The sequence below is a fragment of the Oncorhynchus mykiss genome, chromosome 1 (assembly GCF_057628025.1).
Source record: "Oncorhynchus mykiss isolate SJ-2025 chromosome 1, ASM5762802v1, whole genome shotgun sequence".
NCBI classification, from domain to species: domain Eukaryota; kingdom Metazoa; phylum Chordata; class Actinopteri; order Salmoniformes; family Salmonidae; genus Oncorhynchus; species Oncorhynchus mykiss.
The window spans coordinates 16,867,852-16,885,202 of NC_143022.1; the positions used below are offsets into that span (position 1 = coordinate 16,867,852).

The following is a 17,351-nucleotide window of genomic DNA, read 5'->3' on the forward strand; positions in this document are numbered from 1 at the left end:
TGTCTACGTGGTTAAAAATCAAGGCAGGAGGTGGGAAGCCATGCTATCGCTGTGGGAAACCAGGTCACCAAGCAGAGGAGTGTTGGTGCAAGGACTTAGACTGCAGAAGTTGTGGGAAAAAGGGTCACATCGGCCGTGCATGTAAAAACAAAAGTACTGAACAAAGGAAAAGCGACTTCAGGAAGTACAAAAATAAAGTGCATAAAATGGAGCACACAGTGGATGAACAAAGTGATACCCTGTCTGAAGGGGAAGAATCTTTGCATGTTTTGTCCATTTCAGACAATGGATACGGGTACTGGGTGACACTGCTACTGGATGGAAACGCAGTACAGATGCAAGTGGACACTGGAGCAGCCATATCTTCGCTGTCTGAGGCTGTATACAAGGAGAAACTACATCACCTCACACTATAGCCCACAGAGATGACACTGAAAACATACACCGGTGAGATTGTTCCAGTGAGAGGAAGCGTGATTGTTACAGTGGAGCTCAACAAACAGAAGGTAAAGCTACCACTCTACATTGTGAAAGGCAACCATCCAGCATTGCAGGACGCACATGGCTGGTAAAGATCAAACTAAACTGGCAGGAAATTCACATGGTTGCAAAAGAGGACACAAACCTACAGGGGATATTGAGGAAACACACGGATGTGTTCAAAGGAGAACTTGGCATTATGAAGGACATAACAGTTAAACCAGACAGCAAGCCAAAATGCTTCAAAGCTAGACCTGTCCCATACGCCTTAAAACCAAAAGTTGAAATTGAGCTAAACAGACTAGTCGAGAGTGGAATATTGGATCCAGTGAATGTTAGTGAATGGGCTACACCCGTTGTTCCAGTCATAAAAAAAGATGGCTCACTCAGACTCTGTGGTGATTTCTAAGTCACCATTAACCCAGTCTTGACTGCTGAAAAATATCCACTGCCCCTCATTGACTACCTCTTTTCTGGTTTAGCTGGAGGACAAAAATTCAGTAAGATAGGCCTGACATAAGTCTATCTACAGATGCATGTGGACCAAGAGTCACAAGAACTGTTGATCATAGTGACTCACAAAGGACTGTACAGGTACTGGAGGCTTCCTTTTGGAATCACCTCAGCTCTGGCCTTATTTCATAGAGCTATGGACCAGATACTGAGCGGGCTCACTGGGGTCCAATGTTACCTCGATGATCTACTCATCACCGGCAAAGACGAGCAGGAGCACCTGAGAAACCTGAACGCTACACTACAGAGATTGGAGGAGTACGGTCTGAGGGTCCGGTTGGACGAATGCAAGTTTTTCCGGCCCTCTGAGTACCTAGGCCACGTCATCGACAGTTCGGGGCTCCACAAGGCGCCATCGAAGGAGAAGGCAGTTGCGGAAGCTCCATCCCCACAGAACGTGAGTCAGCTGGGATCATTCTTAGGACTACTGGCATACTACGCAAAGTTTGTGCCAAACCTAGCTAACATGTTAAAGCTACTGCATGAACCTTTGAATTAAACCAAACAGTGGAAGTGGACAGACTGATGTGAGGAGGCCTTCAAGAAAGTGAAAACAGCCTTAGCTCAGTCAGAGGCCCTAACACACTTCAACCCCAACTTGCCATTACAGTTGGCATGTGGTGCATCACCTTATGGCGTTGGTGCGGTTGTCTCACACATCATGCCATCAGGTGAAGAAAGGCCAATTGCTTTCGCATCACGGACCTTAAGTAAAGCCGAGAGCAATTATGCACAGATTGAGTGTGAAACACTCGCCGTTGTGTTTGGAGTTAAGAAATTTCATCAGTTTCTGTTTGGCCGACGATTCCCACTGCTGACGGACCATAGACCCCTCACCTTCATCTTTGGTCCCCACACCGGCATTCTGTCGCTTGCAGCCAGCCGCATGCAGCGATGGGCGTTATTGTTATCTGCTCACCAGTACGATATCAAGTACAGAAGGTCTGAGCAGCACTGCAATGCAGACAGCCTCTCAAGGCTTCCCTTACCTGTCATACACACTAAGCACTCCCAGGCTGAAATCTTCTACTTCAAGGAAGTGACGAACACCCCAGTTACATCTGTCCAAGTGGAAAAAGTTCTCCCACACTGATCCAGTGATGTCTGAGGTTGTGGACATTGTCACTCGTGGAAAAGGAGATGTCGGACAGCCTACAACCTTACCCAGTGAGGAGAAACAAGCTCAGTTCCGTTTGGATGCTTGGTATGGAGTTTAAGTCATACCGCCACCACTGAGAAGGCAGGTGCTTGAAGAACTCCATTCAGGGCACTGTGGCATGGTGCGAATGAAGGAGATGGCACGCAGCTACTTTTGGTGGCCAGGTCTGGACGCAGCTATCAAAGACAAGGTCAAGTCATGTGATGCATGTCAAAAGATGAGGAACATTCCTCAGCTAGCGCCACTACACCCATGGGACTTCCCAGAGGCGCCTTGGCAGCGAGTCCACATAGACTATGCAGGCCCACTGGAGGATTGTAATTTTCTTAGTCGTAGTTGATGCACACAGCAAATGGCCTGAGGTCACAGTGATGAAGAGCACCTCAGCGGAGAGAACCATCGAAGAGCTACGGTCAATCTTCAGTCTCTTCGGCTTGCCGACGCAACTCGTTAGTGATAATGGGCCCCCAACTGGTGTCTGAAGAGTTCATGGAAGCAAATGGAATTCAGCACATCAAGTCAGCGCCGTATCGCCCTGCTACGAACGGCCTCGCTGAAAGGTTTGTCCAAATGATGAAGCAGGCTTTAAAATCATCACGAGAACGGCTCCCTTAATAGGCGTCTAAACACCTTGTTAAAACTTCTTATGGCTAGGGGTTCCGCTAGCGGCACCCCTCGACAACATTCCGCTGAAAAGGCAGAGTGCGAAATTCAAAAATATTTTTTAGAAATATGTAACTTTTACACATTAACAAGTGCAATACACCAAATGAAAACTTCTTGTTAATCTACCCATCGTTTCCGATTTCAAAAAGGCTTTACAGCGAAAGCACAACATGATTGTTAGGTCAGAGCCAAGTCACAAAAACACACACAGCCATTTTTCCAGCCAAAGATAGTTGTCACAAAAAGCAGAAATATCGATAAAATGAATCACTAACCTTTGATGGTCTTCATCAGATGACACTCATATGCCATGCTACACAATACATGTATGGTTTGTTCGATAAAGTGCATATTTATATCCAAAAATCTGTTTACATTGGCGCGTTACGTTCAGTAATGTTTTTCTTCCAAAACATCTGGTTATTTTCCAGAGAGCCACATCAATTTCCAGAAATACTCATAATTAACATTGATAAAAGATACATGTGTTATTCACAGAATTATAGAGATTTCTCCTTAATGCAACTGCTGTGTCAGATTTTGAAAACTTTACGGAAAAAGCACACCATGCAATAATCTAAGTACAGCGCTCAGACGACAAATCAAGCCAAAGAGATATCTGCCATGTTGGAGTCAACAGAAGTCAGAAATAGCATTATAAATATTCACTTACCTTTTGATCTTCATCAGAATGCACTCCCAGGAATCCCAGTTCCACAATAAATGTTTGATGAAGTTCATCATTTATGTCCAAATTCCTCAATGTTGTTAATGCGTTCCGCCCAGTAATCCATCTTCATGAGGCACAAGGTCCAGACAAAGTCCAACAGTTCCGTTAGTCTGTAGAAACATGTCAAACGATGTGTAGAATCAATCTTTAGGATGTTTTTAACATAAATCTTCAATAATGTTCCAACCGGAGAATTCCTTTGTCTGTAGAAAAGCAATGGAACGAGAGCTACCTCTCACATCACCGCGCGTCACAAGCTCGTAGCACTCTGCCAGACCACTGACTCAAAGAGCCCTCTAAAGACGGTTGACATCTAGTGGAAGCCTTAGGAAGTTCAATTTGACGCCATAGACACTGTTTTCAATAGGCCAAGCTTTGAAAAACTACAAACCTCAGATTTCCCACTTCCTGGTTGAATTTTTCTCAGGTTTTCGCCTGCCATATGAGTTGTTATACTCCGACATCATTCAAACAGTTTTAGAAACGTCAGTGTTTTCTATCCAAATCTACTAATAATATGCATATATTAGCAACTGGGACTGAGTAGCAGGCAGTTTACTCTGGGCACGCTTTTCATCCAAATGTGAAAATGCTGCCCCCTATCCCAAACAGGTTACAGAAACACTCCCCACGCTACAACCAGAGTGGCACCCATGATGAAAAGACAGCTTTGCATGCGACTCGACCTCCTGAGACCTCCAAAGAGAAGACAGGTTGTACAGAGAGCACAGGTGGAGAGACGGAGCAAAGCAAAAGACAAAAGCTTCATAGCTGGAGAGAGGGTTCATGCTCAGAACTACTGCAAAGGTCCAAAGTGGATACCAGCCACAGTGGTTGCACAAACAGGGCCTATGTCCTACACAGTTCACACACCAGAAAACATAATCTGGAGTAGACACGTGGATCAACTGTTGCCAGGAACCAACCTCAGAGATGACTCATGTCAAGTGACAAACCAAGATCAGCTACTGGAGACCTACCATGACTACGAGCTATCACCTGAACATCCACTGCAGCAACCTACAAATGTGGAAAGTACTCTAGACTCACCTGAACCAGCCAGAGTGCCTACTCAGGGTACTGTTGCACCCCAGTCTGGGCATACACCATCACCACTCAGACGCAGAGATAATGTGACTGTAGACTCACCTGTACGTCGTCATTACCCTGCAAGAGAAAGATGACCCCCTGACAGGTTGACTATTTAGTTCCGACTAACCTCTGACATTGGGGCAGAATAGACCCCTGGCTTAAGTCTGGGGACTGAGGCAGTCTACCCTCTATCCCTAGTTTAGAAAAGGCTATTCTGAAAAGTTCATTTATTTACATTAAGATGACTTATATTAAAAAGAAAACAAGGCAAAACAGTGAATATTTACTTTTTTCCTTATGAGTCATCAAAGGTAAAGGGGGAGGAATATGTTGTGTATTGATATTCTATTTTTTTCCCTTTAGGGCACTTGTAACCATCCCTTGCTTACCTACGTTGAAATGCTTGGAATGTTCTTCCTGTGAAATGCATTAAACAATGCCGACGTTAATTTCTACTCCCGCCTCATGTCCTGTCCTTATATTAGTTGTATATGTAATACAGTGTGCTATACAACATGTGACATTCTGTGTTTGTGTGTAGAACTCAGTTGAAGGAAATGCCGAAAGCAAACAACTCCAAATGGGAAAACTGGAAGCCACAGTGAAATCCCTATCTGAGGAACTCATAAAGGTGGGTTACTTACATTTCCAGTCATGGCTTTTTGTTATGCATGTCATGGTCTGAAAAAAATGGTCATAGACTCAATCCAGTCAAGTTCAAATCCACAAGTCCTTGTCCACTCATGCACTTATTTGAGTCTAAATATTGATACCAATTTTGTCTTGGGTCTGATCACATCCCCTTTGAGAAAGAACACATTGAGCGTGGGGGTGAAGTACCGTCTTGACACTACCTCGTGTTGACTTCCTAGGCCAATGGCATCATCAAGAAGCTGCAGGGAGAGCTGAGGGGCCTGGTGGGGAAGATCAAGGTGAAGAACACTGTGATGGTGTCTCAGGAGAAGGTGCTTCAGGAGACCCAGGAGAGGCTGCACAAAGCCCAGAGAGACCTGCAGGACACTCAGCAGCAGCTCAAGCATAGAGACGAGGAGGTGTGTGTTTCCATTAGTGTCCACTACCTTAAATGCGAATCTGAGAATAACAAAAATGGTCAGAAATGGCTGCCGAAAGTGTGTGTGTGTGTGTGTGTGTGCGCGCGCACAAGCGCAAGCCAAGTTCTGAGGAGTAGTGGGCGCTGACATAATTAATGGGTGTCAAGTTTGGATTGATCTTTTTGGTTGTAACTTCCACTGTAGGTGTCGAAATTGAAGGAGCAGTTGGAGGAGACGGTTCAGAAATTAGATGAAAGCAGGGAGGTGCTGAAAACAAACGAGAATGGTATGGAATGTCTTTTAAAGAAATGTTTCTCAAAAAATACATGATTTTGCGCTTAACCTTGGCTGTTATCAAATGACCCACTGTTTGTATTCATTTAGTCTTCCCCCGCAACAATGGATTTGTCTTATCCTTCAGTTATAATGTGGCTGAACAAACAGCTGAATGAGAACCAGTTATCCAGGAAGCCGGAGACCCTTGGAACGTTTGAGACTCCTTCAACTCTCTCAGCCTCAACTGGACAGAGGATGGGCAGTGCATCTCACAACATGGTAAGCACTAAACATGTCATAGTACACGGTAAGATATTGGTTTGATATGTTTTAGTTGCAGTGGGTATCGTGTTTTGTGTTTTTTATTGCAGTTTTAGATACGTGTGTCGATTTTAAAGTTAATTTGAGTTGTGTGCATGCGTCTTAAAGGCAGACTCTGCCATATGACATCATACACAGGCAGGGAAACTTCCTGCTTATAGATGTCAATAAAAATCTAATCTGCTAAGATGATCTGCTGCTGTTGGCATTTGGCAGATTTAAATTGGATTGTTTTCTGTTAGCAGGGATGCGTTACGCAGGCCGCAGGACACACAGTTTTGGAATATTCAGATATATGAATAAACTTGTTTTGTATAACAAGGAATCATGTCAGCTCTATTCATGGTATTTCTATCTGCAAGGTTTGACAATGTTGTGAATGATGACATCATATTGTCAAGTCTACCTTTTACGATTTGACCAGTTACGATTTGACCAGCAAAGTGCACACAATCAGATCAGCTCAAGTCACGTGTGCTTGACTTTGTTTTCAGCTGGACAGCCGAGCGTTTCCCTCCTCGGCCGGACAGGGCTACCCCATCACGTCCACGCTGAACTCCAAACTCCCTCTGTCCAGCCGCTCCGTCTTCTCACTACACAACCAGGGCCCTGGAGCCAAGGCAGGCTCATCTTTTCTCCTTTGTTACGCTGAAATTCTAATGAAACTTTCATGCTATATTTAGAAGTGTGTTGAAATAGGTGTGGTTTTGCAATGACACAGCCTTGAATTTGGGCCACATCATGAATAGCAACCTGGATGATTTACCTAAAGCAGGTATGGATGTAGGTATGGTTAACAATTCCTTACGTCGACTATGATTTAATCTTGGAAGAACCAATAATTCTATGAGGTGTGGGATAAGGCAGCTTGAACTCAATTTTGTTGTATTTCTAACTCATTTCAGCTGTATTTGGGGGTTTGCTTGAATTCAGACTTTTTTGTTGACCTGGACTGAATTGCAGGTCCAGTTTAACCCGATGAGTACCAAGCCTGGCATGTCTCCTGTGGATGTGAGGGATGGGAGCCCCACAGCACAGCATCCCCCTCAGCCCTCCAACAAAGAGAAGTGAGTCCAGCTCTCTGTTACGTTGTGTGCTTTCAGCATCAGAATTAACTTGGAAGTGTTCAGAAATGTTTTCTCTGCTCACTGTTGCATGAAAATAGCTCCGGTTTATGGATGGTCCATCACCATCAGCAAGAGCCCAAGACCATCTACTTTATTCTCTGGGCCTTCCATTCAGACTGCCTTTTTTCCATCTTCATAACGGTCTTATTCTTCTTTCTCTTTTTTGAACTTTTAGTGGTGAGCCTGCTGGGTTGGAGTCCAAGTACTTTGAGAAGCGAGACGACAGCATTCCCCTCCGTGGTCTGTTGTCTGGCATGCACCTCAACAGAGGTAAGACCACTTTGTAGACACTGGGGGTTATTTGTTTGAGTGATGCCAGTTTATGAGGGGAAGTTCACTCTACATGCCTCTTAACTTCTTGGTGACAGGGGAGCAGTATTGAGTAGCTTGGATGAATAAGGTGCCCAGAGTAAACTGCCTGCTACTCTGTCCCAGATGCTAATATATGCATAGTATTAGAAGTATTAGATAGAAAGCACTCGGAGGTTTCTAAAACTGTTTGAATGATGTCTGTGAGTATAACAGAACTCATATGGCAGGCGAAACCCTGAGAAAAATCCAACCAGGAAGTGGGAAATCTGAGGTTTGTAGTTTCATTTAAGTAATTGCCTATCCAATATGCTGTGTCTATGGGGCCAGATTGCACTTCCCAAGGCTTCCAGCAGATGTCAACAGTCTTTAGAAAGTTGTTTGAAGGGTGGAAGGGTGTCGAATAACAGCTGTTTCAATAAGTGGACTAGGCTGAGGCCAATCAGTTGTTTACTACGCGGTCACGCGGGTGTGCCGTTCCTTCTTTTTCCTCTGTAATGAATACGCTATTGTCCGGTTGGAATATTATTGAAGATTTATTATAAAAAGACCCTAAGGATTGATTGTAAACATTTGACATGTTTCTACAAACTGTAATGGAACTCTTTTGACTTTTCGTCTGGATTTTGCACTCGCGCATTGTGCCTTTGGAATAGTGAACTAAATGCGCGAACAAAACGGAGGTATTTGGACATAAATATGGACGTAATCGAACAAAACAAACATTTATTGTGGGAGTCCTGGGTGTGCATTCCGACGAAGATCAGCAAAGGTAAGTGAAGATTTATAATGCTATTTATGACTTTTGTTGACTCCACAATTTGACGGGTAACTGTATGGCTCGCTTCTGTGGCTGAACGCTGTTCTCAGATTATATTGAATATTGTGCTTTTGCCGTAAAGCTTTTTTGAAATCTGACACAGCGGTTGCATTAAGAAGAAGTTTATCTTTAATTCTGTGTAAAACATGTATCTTTCATCAAAGTTTATGATGAGTATTTCTGTTATTTGATGTGGCTCTCTGCAATTTCTCTGGAAATTGGAGGCATTTCTTGGCTCCAATGTAATCTGAGGTTTTTGGATATAAATAGGAACTTGATCTAACAAAACATACATGTATTGTGTAACATTGAGTCCTGGGAGTGTCATCTGATGAAGATTGTCAAAGGTTAGAATGAATCACTATCTATATTTCTGCTTCTTGTGACGCCTATCTTTTGTTGGAAAATGGCTGAATGCTTTCTGTGACTAGTTGCTGACCTAACATAATGATATGTTCTACTTTCGCCGAAAAGCCTTTTTGAAATCGGACACGGTGGTTGGATTAATGAGAAGTATATCTTTAAAATGGTGTAAAATACTTGTATGGTTGAGGAATTTTAATTATGAGATTTCTGTTGTTTTGAATTTGGCTTTGGCACCCTGCAATTTCACTGGCTGTTGGCGAGGTGGGACGCTAGTGTCCCGAACGATCCCAGAGAGGTTATGTCCCTTCCCACTGGGCACACCACATCATTTCAACATGGAAATGTGGGCGATTTTTGGTTGAGACGTTGATCAATGAGATTTCAACCTTTCTGCTATTATATGAAGCACAGTGAAACTTAAAATGGGTGAATAAAGTACATGGTGCAAGAGATCAAAGCTGTTTGAGATTCTGCACAGATTATTACAGCAATCCACAAACCTGCAACCTTTGCATGCTATCTAGAACATGCAAGCTTTCTATGATTTAGATAACAAGACATTTCTAGTTAGGCTACTACATTAGGTTAACCTCAATGTCGCCATGGATGTGTTAATCATTTTAAGGTTGAATAAATACTGCTAGACTTTAGTCTGTAAGTCAGCCTTAACTTTAGGCTATTTACTATATTACAAAAGTAATAATGAATTGTGTTTGGTTGATAACGCAACCAAATATAAACATTTTAATGCTTGGCTAGTTTAATCTGAGCTACTGGTTTAATCCTATTCTTTTAACTTTTTATTTTTTATTTAGTTGGAGATGGGAATCCAACACATTTAAGTTAATATGCTATTTACTGTATTGCAAAAGTGATATTGAACTGTTTGGTTGTCAACGCATCAACGTTTGAAGGATTTGTATCTTTTGACACTGACTTCAAAGTTAAAGAACAGTGCTAAATAAAATCCAACTTTATTTAAAGTTTGATTTAGTCATATTCTTTAACTTTGATTTTTGGTTGAGATGGAGGCGTGAAGCCAACATTTTATTTGTAGACAAACTGGAATTAAAACCAGACTAAGTCAGTGGTCCAGGTGGACCTATCTGGTCCAGGTGGACCTTCAAGCGCAACTTAATATCCAGTTTGTCTACAAATAAATAATTTATATGTTGGATTCACGTCTCCATCACAACCAAAAATCCAAGATAAAGAATAGGACTTAATCTAATCAGACTTAAATAAAGTTTGATTTGATTTATTACTATTCTTTAACTTAGATTTTTGTTTTAAAATCAACCAAAGCTTGAAACCCTAGGCCTATATGCATTGTCTATTCTTTTGGTTGAACCCGGGGGTTGAATTGAAACTAGTGGAGGATGACTTAGTATTTAGGCCTATATAGCATTTACAATTATTGATTTATATATGACTTCTAAAGTATGGTTGCATTTAATTTGCTCTGTTATTAAACCTAACCTTTGGAATGACTTCGATAGGAACAATAAATATATTTAGTTATTAATCATTCTCATGATGGCACATTAGTAGTATGTGACAAAGTGTTGGAGCAAAATTATTTTATTAGTCTAATGCTGTTGTGACTGCAAACTCTTTGTTAGTCACTGGTCATTTCCCACAGCTGTCCAGTAACCTCATCATACACCCAACAAAGGAGTGATTTGTTATTTGTTCCTAATCTCTGTGACACTGAAAGCCATCCAGGTTGAATTCTTCTCCTGTCTGTTTGTTTAGGCTCTAAAGATCATCACTCCCCTATCTTAAGACACACAGGCTGTAAGAACTGGTTAGAACCTGTTTTTGTTTGTTTGAATGCTTTAAGGGAGTATAACTAATTACCCTTATGTATCTCTTTTCTAGGCTTGCCTCCCTCTTTGAGGGATAAGAAGCTTTTTGTGTTGGTGGAGTATATAAAGACGGAGGGACTTGTAAATAGTCAAGATCCTATCCGGGTTCATCCTGATAGGGAGATCATCCTTGCAATTGCTCAAATAAACCTTGTATTGCTGATAGGAGTTCTGCCTGATTCCATGACTCAGAGGTCTAAGGCACTGCATTGTCACTACAGATCCGGGTTCACACAATTGACCCAGCGTCGTCTGGATTAGGGAAGGGTTTGGTTGGCCGGGATATCCTTGTCCCATCGTGCTCTAGCGATTCCTGTGGCGGGCCGGGCGCATGCACGCTGACACGGTCGCCTATTGTACAGTGTACAGTGTTTCCTCCGACACATTGGTGCGGCTGGCTTCCGGGTAAAGCGAGCAGTGTGTCAAGAAGCAGTGTTGCTTGGCAGGGTCGTGTTTCGGAGGACGCATGGCTCTCGACCTTTGCCTCTCCCGAGTCCGTACGGGAGTTGCAGCGATGGGACAAGACTGTAACTACGAATTGGATATCACAAAATTGGAGAGAAAAAGGGTTTTAAAAAATTCCCTTGGATGGGAGACTAAATCAGTAGGAGGGGCTGCCCAGCCTGTACATGTAATACATTTTTTAGATTGTGAAGTTTCCACTTAGTGTACAACACATTAGGAACACCTTCCTAATATTGAGTTGCGCCTGGCACCTACTACCATATCCTGTTCAAAGGCACTTAAATACTTGTCTTGCTCATTCACCCTTTGAATGGCACACATACACAATCCATGTCTTAATTGTCTCAAGGCTTAAAAATCCTTCTTTAACCTGTCTCCTCCCCTTCTGCAGTCGTGGCCAAAAGTTTTGAGAATGACAAATATTAATTTCCATAAAGTTTGCTGCTTTAGTGTCTTTAGATATTTTTGTCAGGTGTTACATTGAAATACTGAAGTATAATTATAAGCATTTCATAAGTGTCAAAGGCTTTTATTGACAATTACACAAAGTTCATGCAAAGAGTCAATATTTGCATTGTTGACCCTTCTTTTTCCAAGACCTCTGCAATCTGCCCTGGCATGCTGTCAATTAACTTCTGGGCCACATCCTGACTGATGGCAGCCCATTCTTGCATAATCAATGCTTGGAGTTTGTCAGAATTTGTGGGGTTTTGTCTGGGGAGTTTCTTGGCCATGGACCCAAAATATTGATGTTTTGTTCCCAGAGCCACTTAGTTATCACTTTTGCCTTATGGCAAGGTGCTCCATCATGCTGGAAAATGCATTGTTCGTCACCAAACTGTTCCTGGATGGTTGGGAGAAGTTGCTCTCGAAGTTGGTACCATTCTTTATTCATGGCCGTGTTCTTTGGCAAAATTCTGAGTGAGCCCACTCCCTTGGCTGAGAAGCAACCCCACACATGAATGGTCTCAGGATGCTTTACTGTTGGCATGACACAGGTCTGATGGTAGCTCTCACTTTGTCTTCTCCGGACAAGCTTTTTTCTGGATGCCCCAAACAATCGGAAAGGGGATTCATCAGAGAAAATGACTTTACCCCAGTCCTCAGCAGTCCAATCCCTGTACCTTTTGCAGAATATCAGTCTGTCCCTGATGTTTTTTCCTGAAGAGAAGTGGCTTCTTTGCTGCCCTTCTTGACACCAGGCCATCCTCCAAAAGTATTTCCCTCACTGTGCGTGCAGATGCACTCACACCTGCCTGCTGCCTTTCCTGAGCAAGCTCTGTATTGGTGGTGCCCCGATCCCACACCTGAATCAACTTTAGGAGACGGTCCTGGCACTTGCTGGACTTTCTTGAGCGCCCTGAAGCCTTCTTCACAACAATTGAACCGCTCTCCTTGAAGTTCTTGATGATCCGATAAATGGTTGATTTAGGTGCAATCTTACTGGCAGCAGTATCCTTGCCTGTGAAGCCCTTTTTGTGCAAAGCAATGATGACGGCATGTGTTTACTTGCAGGTAACCATAGTTGACAGAGGAAGAACAATGTTTCCAAGCACCACCCTCCTTTTGAAGGTTCCAGCTTTGTCCTCGTCAACACTCACACCTGTGTTAACGAGAATCACTGACGTGTCAGCTGGTCCTTTTGTGGCAGGGCTGAAATGCAGTGGAAATGTTTTTGGGGGATTCAGTTCATTTGCATGGCAAAGAGGGACTTTGCAATTAATTGCAATTCATCTGATCACTCTTCATAACATTCTGGAGTATATGCAAATTGCCATCATACAAACTGAGGCAGCAGACTTAGTGAAAATGTATATTTGTGTCATTCTCAAAACTTTTGGCCACGACTACATTGATTTAACTGAATTTATACAAGTGACCATAGTTCTCACCTGGTCAGTCTCATGGAAAGAGCATGTGTTCTTACGGTTTTGTTCACTGTGTATAACGTTGAAGGTCCATTTCAAAGGTACAAATTCAACATATTTTATACAAGGTTTGTCTGTTAAATTGGTTACAATTTTGACTTAATCCTGTGGTTGAAATTTCACTCAACAGTTTGCATTGATTATTATTTTAAAAAATGAATCCAATGTACTTTACAGATTCCATGTCATAATACGTTGACAAATTACATTGAAACCAAATTGATTCAACTAAACCCAGTGGGTTTGTTCTGCTTTTTTACAATCATACACATTAGCTGTGTTCGAATAACCATACTAACATACTGTACACTACATACTATTAGTTAATTTTTGTATACTGTAAACGAACAGTATCCTTTCAGTTGAGCGTACTAGCTCTTTGCCGGTCTACCGGAAGTTGACGCTGTTGCTATGCAACCTCTTGTTACAAATTACTAGTTAGACAGTTTACGATTTCGGGTGTGTTGTTAATTCTATCCTTCAGATGCTCCGCCGAGGAATAGGGTTGATTTGAGCGTTCTGACCTTACAGCGGCAGTCAAGCACCCAAGCTGATGTTGGCTAGCTACTTCCAGACACAAATGAGACCACTGACCATTTTACTCGCCCTAGCAGAGCCGGTTAGGCAGTTTATTATCCAGAAAGTTGGTGACTGTACTTCTGGTAACAATTTAATTACGCTTTTTTGCCGACTTTTACTGACACCGGCCACATTCAATGTGTGTTGGCGCGCTCGTAAATCCATTATTCTGCGCTCTGGTACACTCAGACGAGAGTGCTCTGAAATCGGAGTAAATAGCCAGAGCGAATTTACGAAAGCAGCAGAATGTCCGTTGAACGCACAACGACGATACCATTTAGCTAAGAATGACAGGATTAATCAAGTAAATGAACATTGGGTAGTTAGCTTATACTTAACATACTGTCATACTGTTTGCTGTATTATTAGCCAACTAACGTTAGCTTACATACAGGTGCATACGGTTGTAATGATAAGCTATGTGGTTCGTAAGGACAGCGTAACTAACAAATTGTCAGCCAACATAACATGTAAGGTAACTTATTTGAAAAATCATTACTTTTTACATTGTTTAACATTGTCATAATTAGTTAAAGCAATGAATTTATGGGTGCATATTTTCTGCCATTTTCTTAAAATCTGAACATGTGAAGCCACGCCTATTTCCTGAATTGCAGTATGGGCCCTAAAGTACAGAAATAGTGTCCTCTGCATGTATACTTAATATTTTGGCGAATTTAGTACGACAGACGGGAACTTTTGGCATACTATATCCATATTATGACCAATAAGCATACTATATACTCAATTAACATTACAAATAGTGCAGTTAGTATGAGTATTCGAACACAGCTATTGTCTTGCACATTGTCAGTAACTTTGCTGAATTAAGATTCAGATTTTGTCTGTCATACGACTTCATTTTTCCCCCATTGTCTCTAGATGTTCCAAGGCCACCACCAGCCAAGCCTGGCCTGCACCCTCTGTCGTCCGCTTACTTCCCTGGCTGAGAAGGAATGGAGCCAAGAACTACTGTAATGTCCACTCCACAACACACCACTGAATACCACTGTGACTAAGGAGAGTGAATTGTTTGACCAACCACAGATTCTCACAGTACCTCCGCCTATGTTAATGTTTTTAACCTGTGCTGTGTTTCCAAGTATTTTTTAAAAAGACAACCAATCAATAGTAATTAAGCCACTTGATCGGTTTGCCAAATATTACGTTTGTTGGTTTGTTTAAAAAATAACTTTGTTGTCACGTCTTACTCGTAATTAGCATTGACATAACTAATGCTGTCATCATGTTGCTCTGGGTGTCTTCATAACTTTTAACACTCAATAGTACTCAAATCCTGGTACGAATGATACATTCTACCAATGAGTTTCCCTCAAGAAAAGCTGCCGTCTGTTCTCATGGTGCAACAATTTGATAAAAGATAACCAGAGAAAAGTTAACATGTACATGCTAATCGGAAGTCATCACCAGCGTATTGATGAACAGAGCATGAACCACAGAATGATTGCTACTGAAGTGTTTGCTGTTTAAAAACTGTACATATGGGTGTATGAAATTAATCATTAATGTGTGTGTATATCTGTAGATTAAAGTTTTGTTTTCAGAATCTGTTGTCTAGTCTCTCTCTGATCAACTAGCTACAATGAACAAAAATATAAACGCAACATGTAAAGTGTTGGTTTCATGAGCTTGAAATAAATGATCCCAGAAATTTTCCATACACACAAAAAGCTTATTAATTTTAATTTGTTTACATCCCTGTTAATAAGCATGTTTCCTTTTGATATACCATCCAGCTGACAGCTGTGGCACATCAATAAACTGATTAAACGCCAGTCTCAAAGTCAACAGTGAAGAGGTGACTCCGGGATGCTGGCCTTCTAGGCAGAGTTCCTCTGTCCAGTGTCTGTTCTTTTGCCCATCTTAATCTTTTATTTGTATTGGCCAGTCTGAGATATGTCTTTTTCTTTGCAACTCTGCCTTGAAGACCAGCATCCCAGAGTCGCCTCTTCACTGTTGACGTTGAGACTGCTGTTTTGCGGGTACTATTTAATGAAGCTGCCAGTTGAGGACTTGTGAGGCTTCTGTTTCTCAAACTAGACAATAATGTACTTGTCTTCTTGCTCAGTTGTGCTCCGGGGCTTCCCACTCCTTTCTATTCTGATGATTGTGTGCAAAGTCACAGTCCCCAAGTCCAGAACAGACTATGGGAGGCACACAGTACTACATAGTTCCATGTAGTCATGGCTCTATTCTGCATCAAGTAACTGATGCAAGCAGTAAAAAAACAGCTATAAAAAAGCACCTTATGGAACAGACTGAAACAACACAAACACATGCATGCACATGTGGATTTAGTACTGTAGATAGTGGGGAGAGCAAGTATTTCATACACTGTTGATTTTGCAGGTTTTCCTACTTACAAAGCATGTAGAGGTCTGTAATTTATATCATAGGTACACTTCAACTGTGAGAGACGGAATCCAAAAATCCAGAAAATCACATTGTATGATTTTTAAGTAATTCATTTGCATTTTATTGCATGACATAAGTCATTGATACATCTGAAAAGCAGAACTTAATATTTGGTACAGAAACCTTTGTTTGCAATTACAGAGATCATACATTTCCTGTAGTTCTTGACCAGGTTTGCACACACTGCAGCAGGGATTTTGGCCCACTCCTCCATACAGACCTACTCCAGATCCTTCAGGTTTTGGGGCTGTCGCTGGGCAATACGGGCTTTCAGCTCCCTTCAAATATTTTCTATTGGGTTCAGGTTTGGAGACTGCCCTGGCCACTCCAGGACCTTGAGATGCTTCTTACGGAGCCACTCCTTAGTTGCCCTGGCTGTGTGTTTCGGGTTGTTGTCATGCTGGAAGACCCAGCCACGACCCATCTTCAATGCTCTTACTGAGGGAAGGAGGTTGTTGGCCAAGATCTCGCCATACATGGCCCCATCTATCCTCCCCTCAATACGGTGCAGTCGTCCTGTCCCCTTTGCAGAAAAGCATTCCCAAAGAATGATGCTTCCACCTCCATGCTTCACGGTTGGGATGGTGTTCTTGGGGTTGTACTCATCCTTCTTCCTCCTCCAAACACGGCGAGTGGAGTTTAGACCAAAAAGCTCTATTTTTGTCTCATCAGACCACATGACCTTCTCCCATTCCTCCTCTGGATCATCCAGATGGTCATTGACAAACTTCAGCCGGGCCTGGACATGCGCTGGCTTGAGCAGGGGGACCTTGCGTGCGCTGCAGGATTTTAATCCATGACGGCGTAGTGTGTTACTAATGGTTTTCTTTGAGACTGTGGTCCCAGCTCTCTTCAGGTCATTGACCAGGTTCTGCCGTGTAGTTCTGGGCTGATCCCTCACCTTCCTCATGATCATTGATGCCCCACCAGGTGAGATCTTGCATGGCGCCCCAGACTGAGGGTGATTGACCGTCATCTTGAACTTCCATTTTCGAATAATTGCGTCAACAGTTGTTGCCTTCTCACCAAGCTGCTTGCCTATTGTCCTGTAGCCCATCCCAGCCTTGTGCAGGTCTACAATTTTATCCCTGATGTCCTTACACAGCTGTCTGGTCTTGGCCATTGTGGACAGGTTGGAGTCTGTTTGATTGAGTGTGTGGACAG

At 42.4% G+C, this 17,351-nt stretch overlaps 1 protein-coding gene across 1 annotated transcript in view; it reads left to right on the forward strand.

Annotated features, from left to right (window-relative positions):
* Positions 1-15,318, forward strand: part of sass6 (SAS-6 centriolar assembly protein) — a 20,835-nt gene extending 5,517 nt beyond the window's left edge. Inside the window, exons 10-17 of the mRNA XM_021561923.3 lie at positions 5,182-5,271; positions 5,513-5,692; positions 5,897-5,978; positions 6,114-6,247; positions 6,784-6,909; positions 7,253-7,356; positions 7,592-7,686; positions 14,634-15,318. Of these exons, the coding sequence (XP_021417598.1) occupies positions 5,182-5,271; positions 5,513-5,692; positions 5,897-5,978; positions 6,114-6,247; positions 6,784-6,909; positions 7,253-7,356; positions 7,592-7,686; positions 14,634-14,701 (879 nt within the window). The 3' untranslated portion in view covers positions 14,702-15,318. The remainder of the gene's footprint in view (positions 1-5,181; positions 5,272-5,512; positions 5,693-5,896; positions 5,979-6,113; positions 6,248-6,783; positions 6,910-7,252; positions 7,357-7,591; positions 7,687-14,633) is intronic.
* The last annotated feature ends 2,033 nt before the right edge of the window (positions 15,319-17,351 follow it).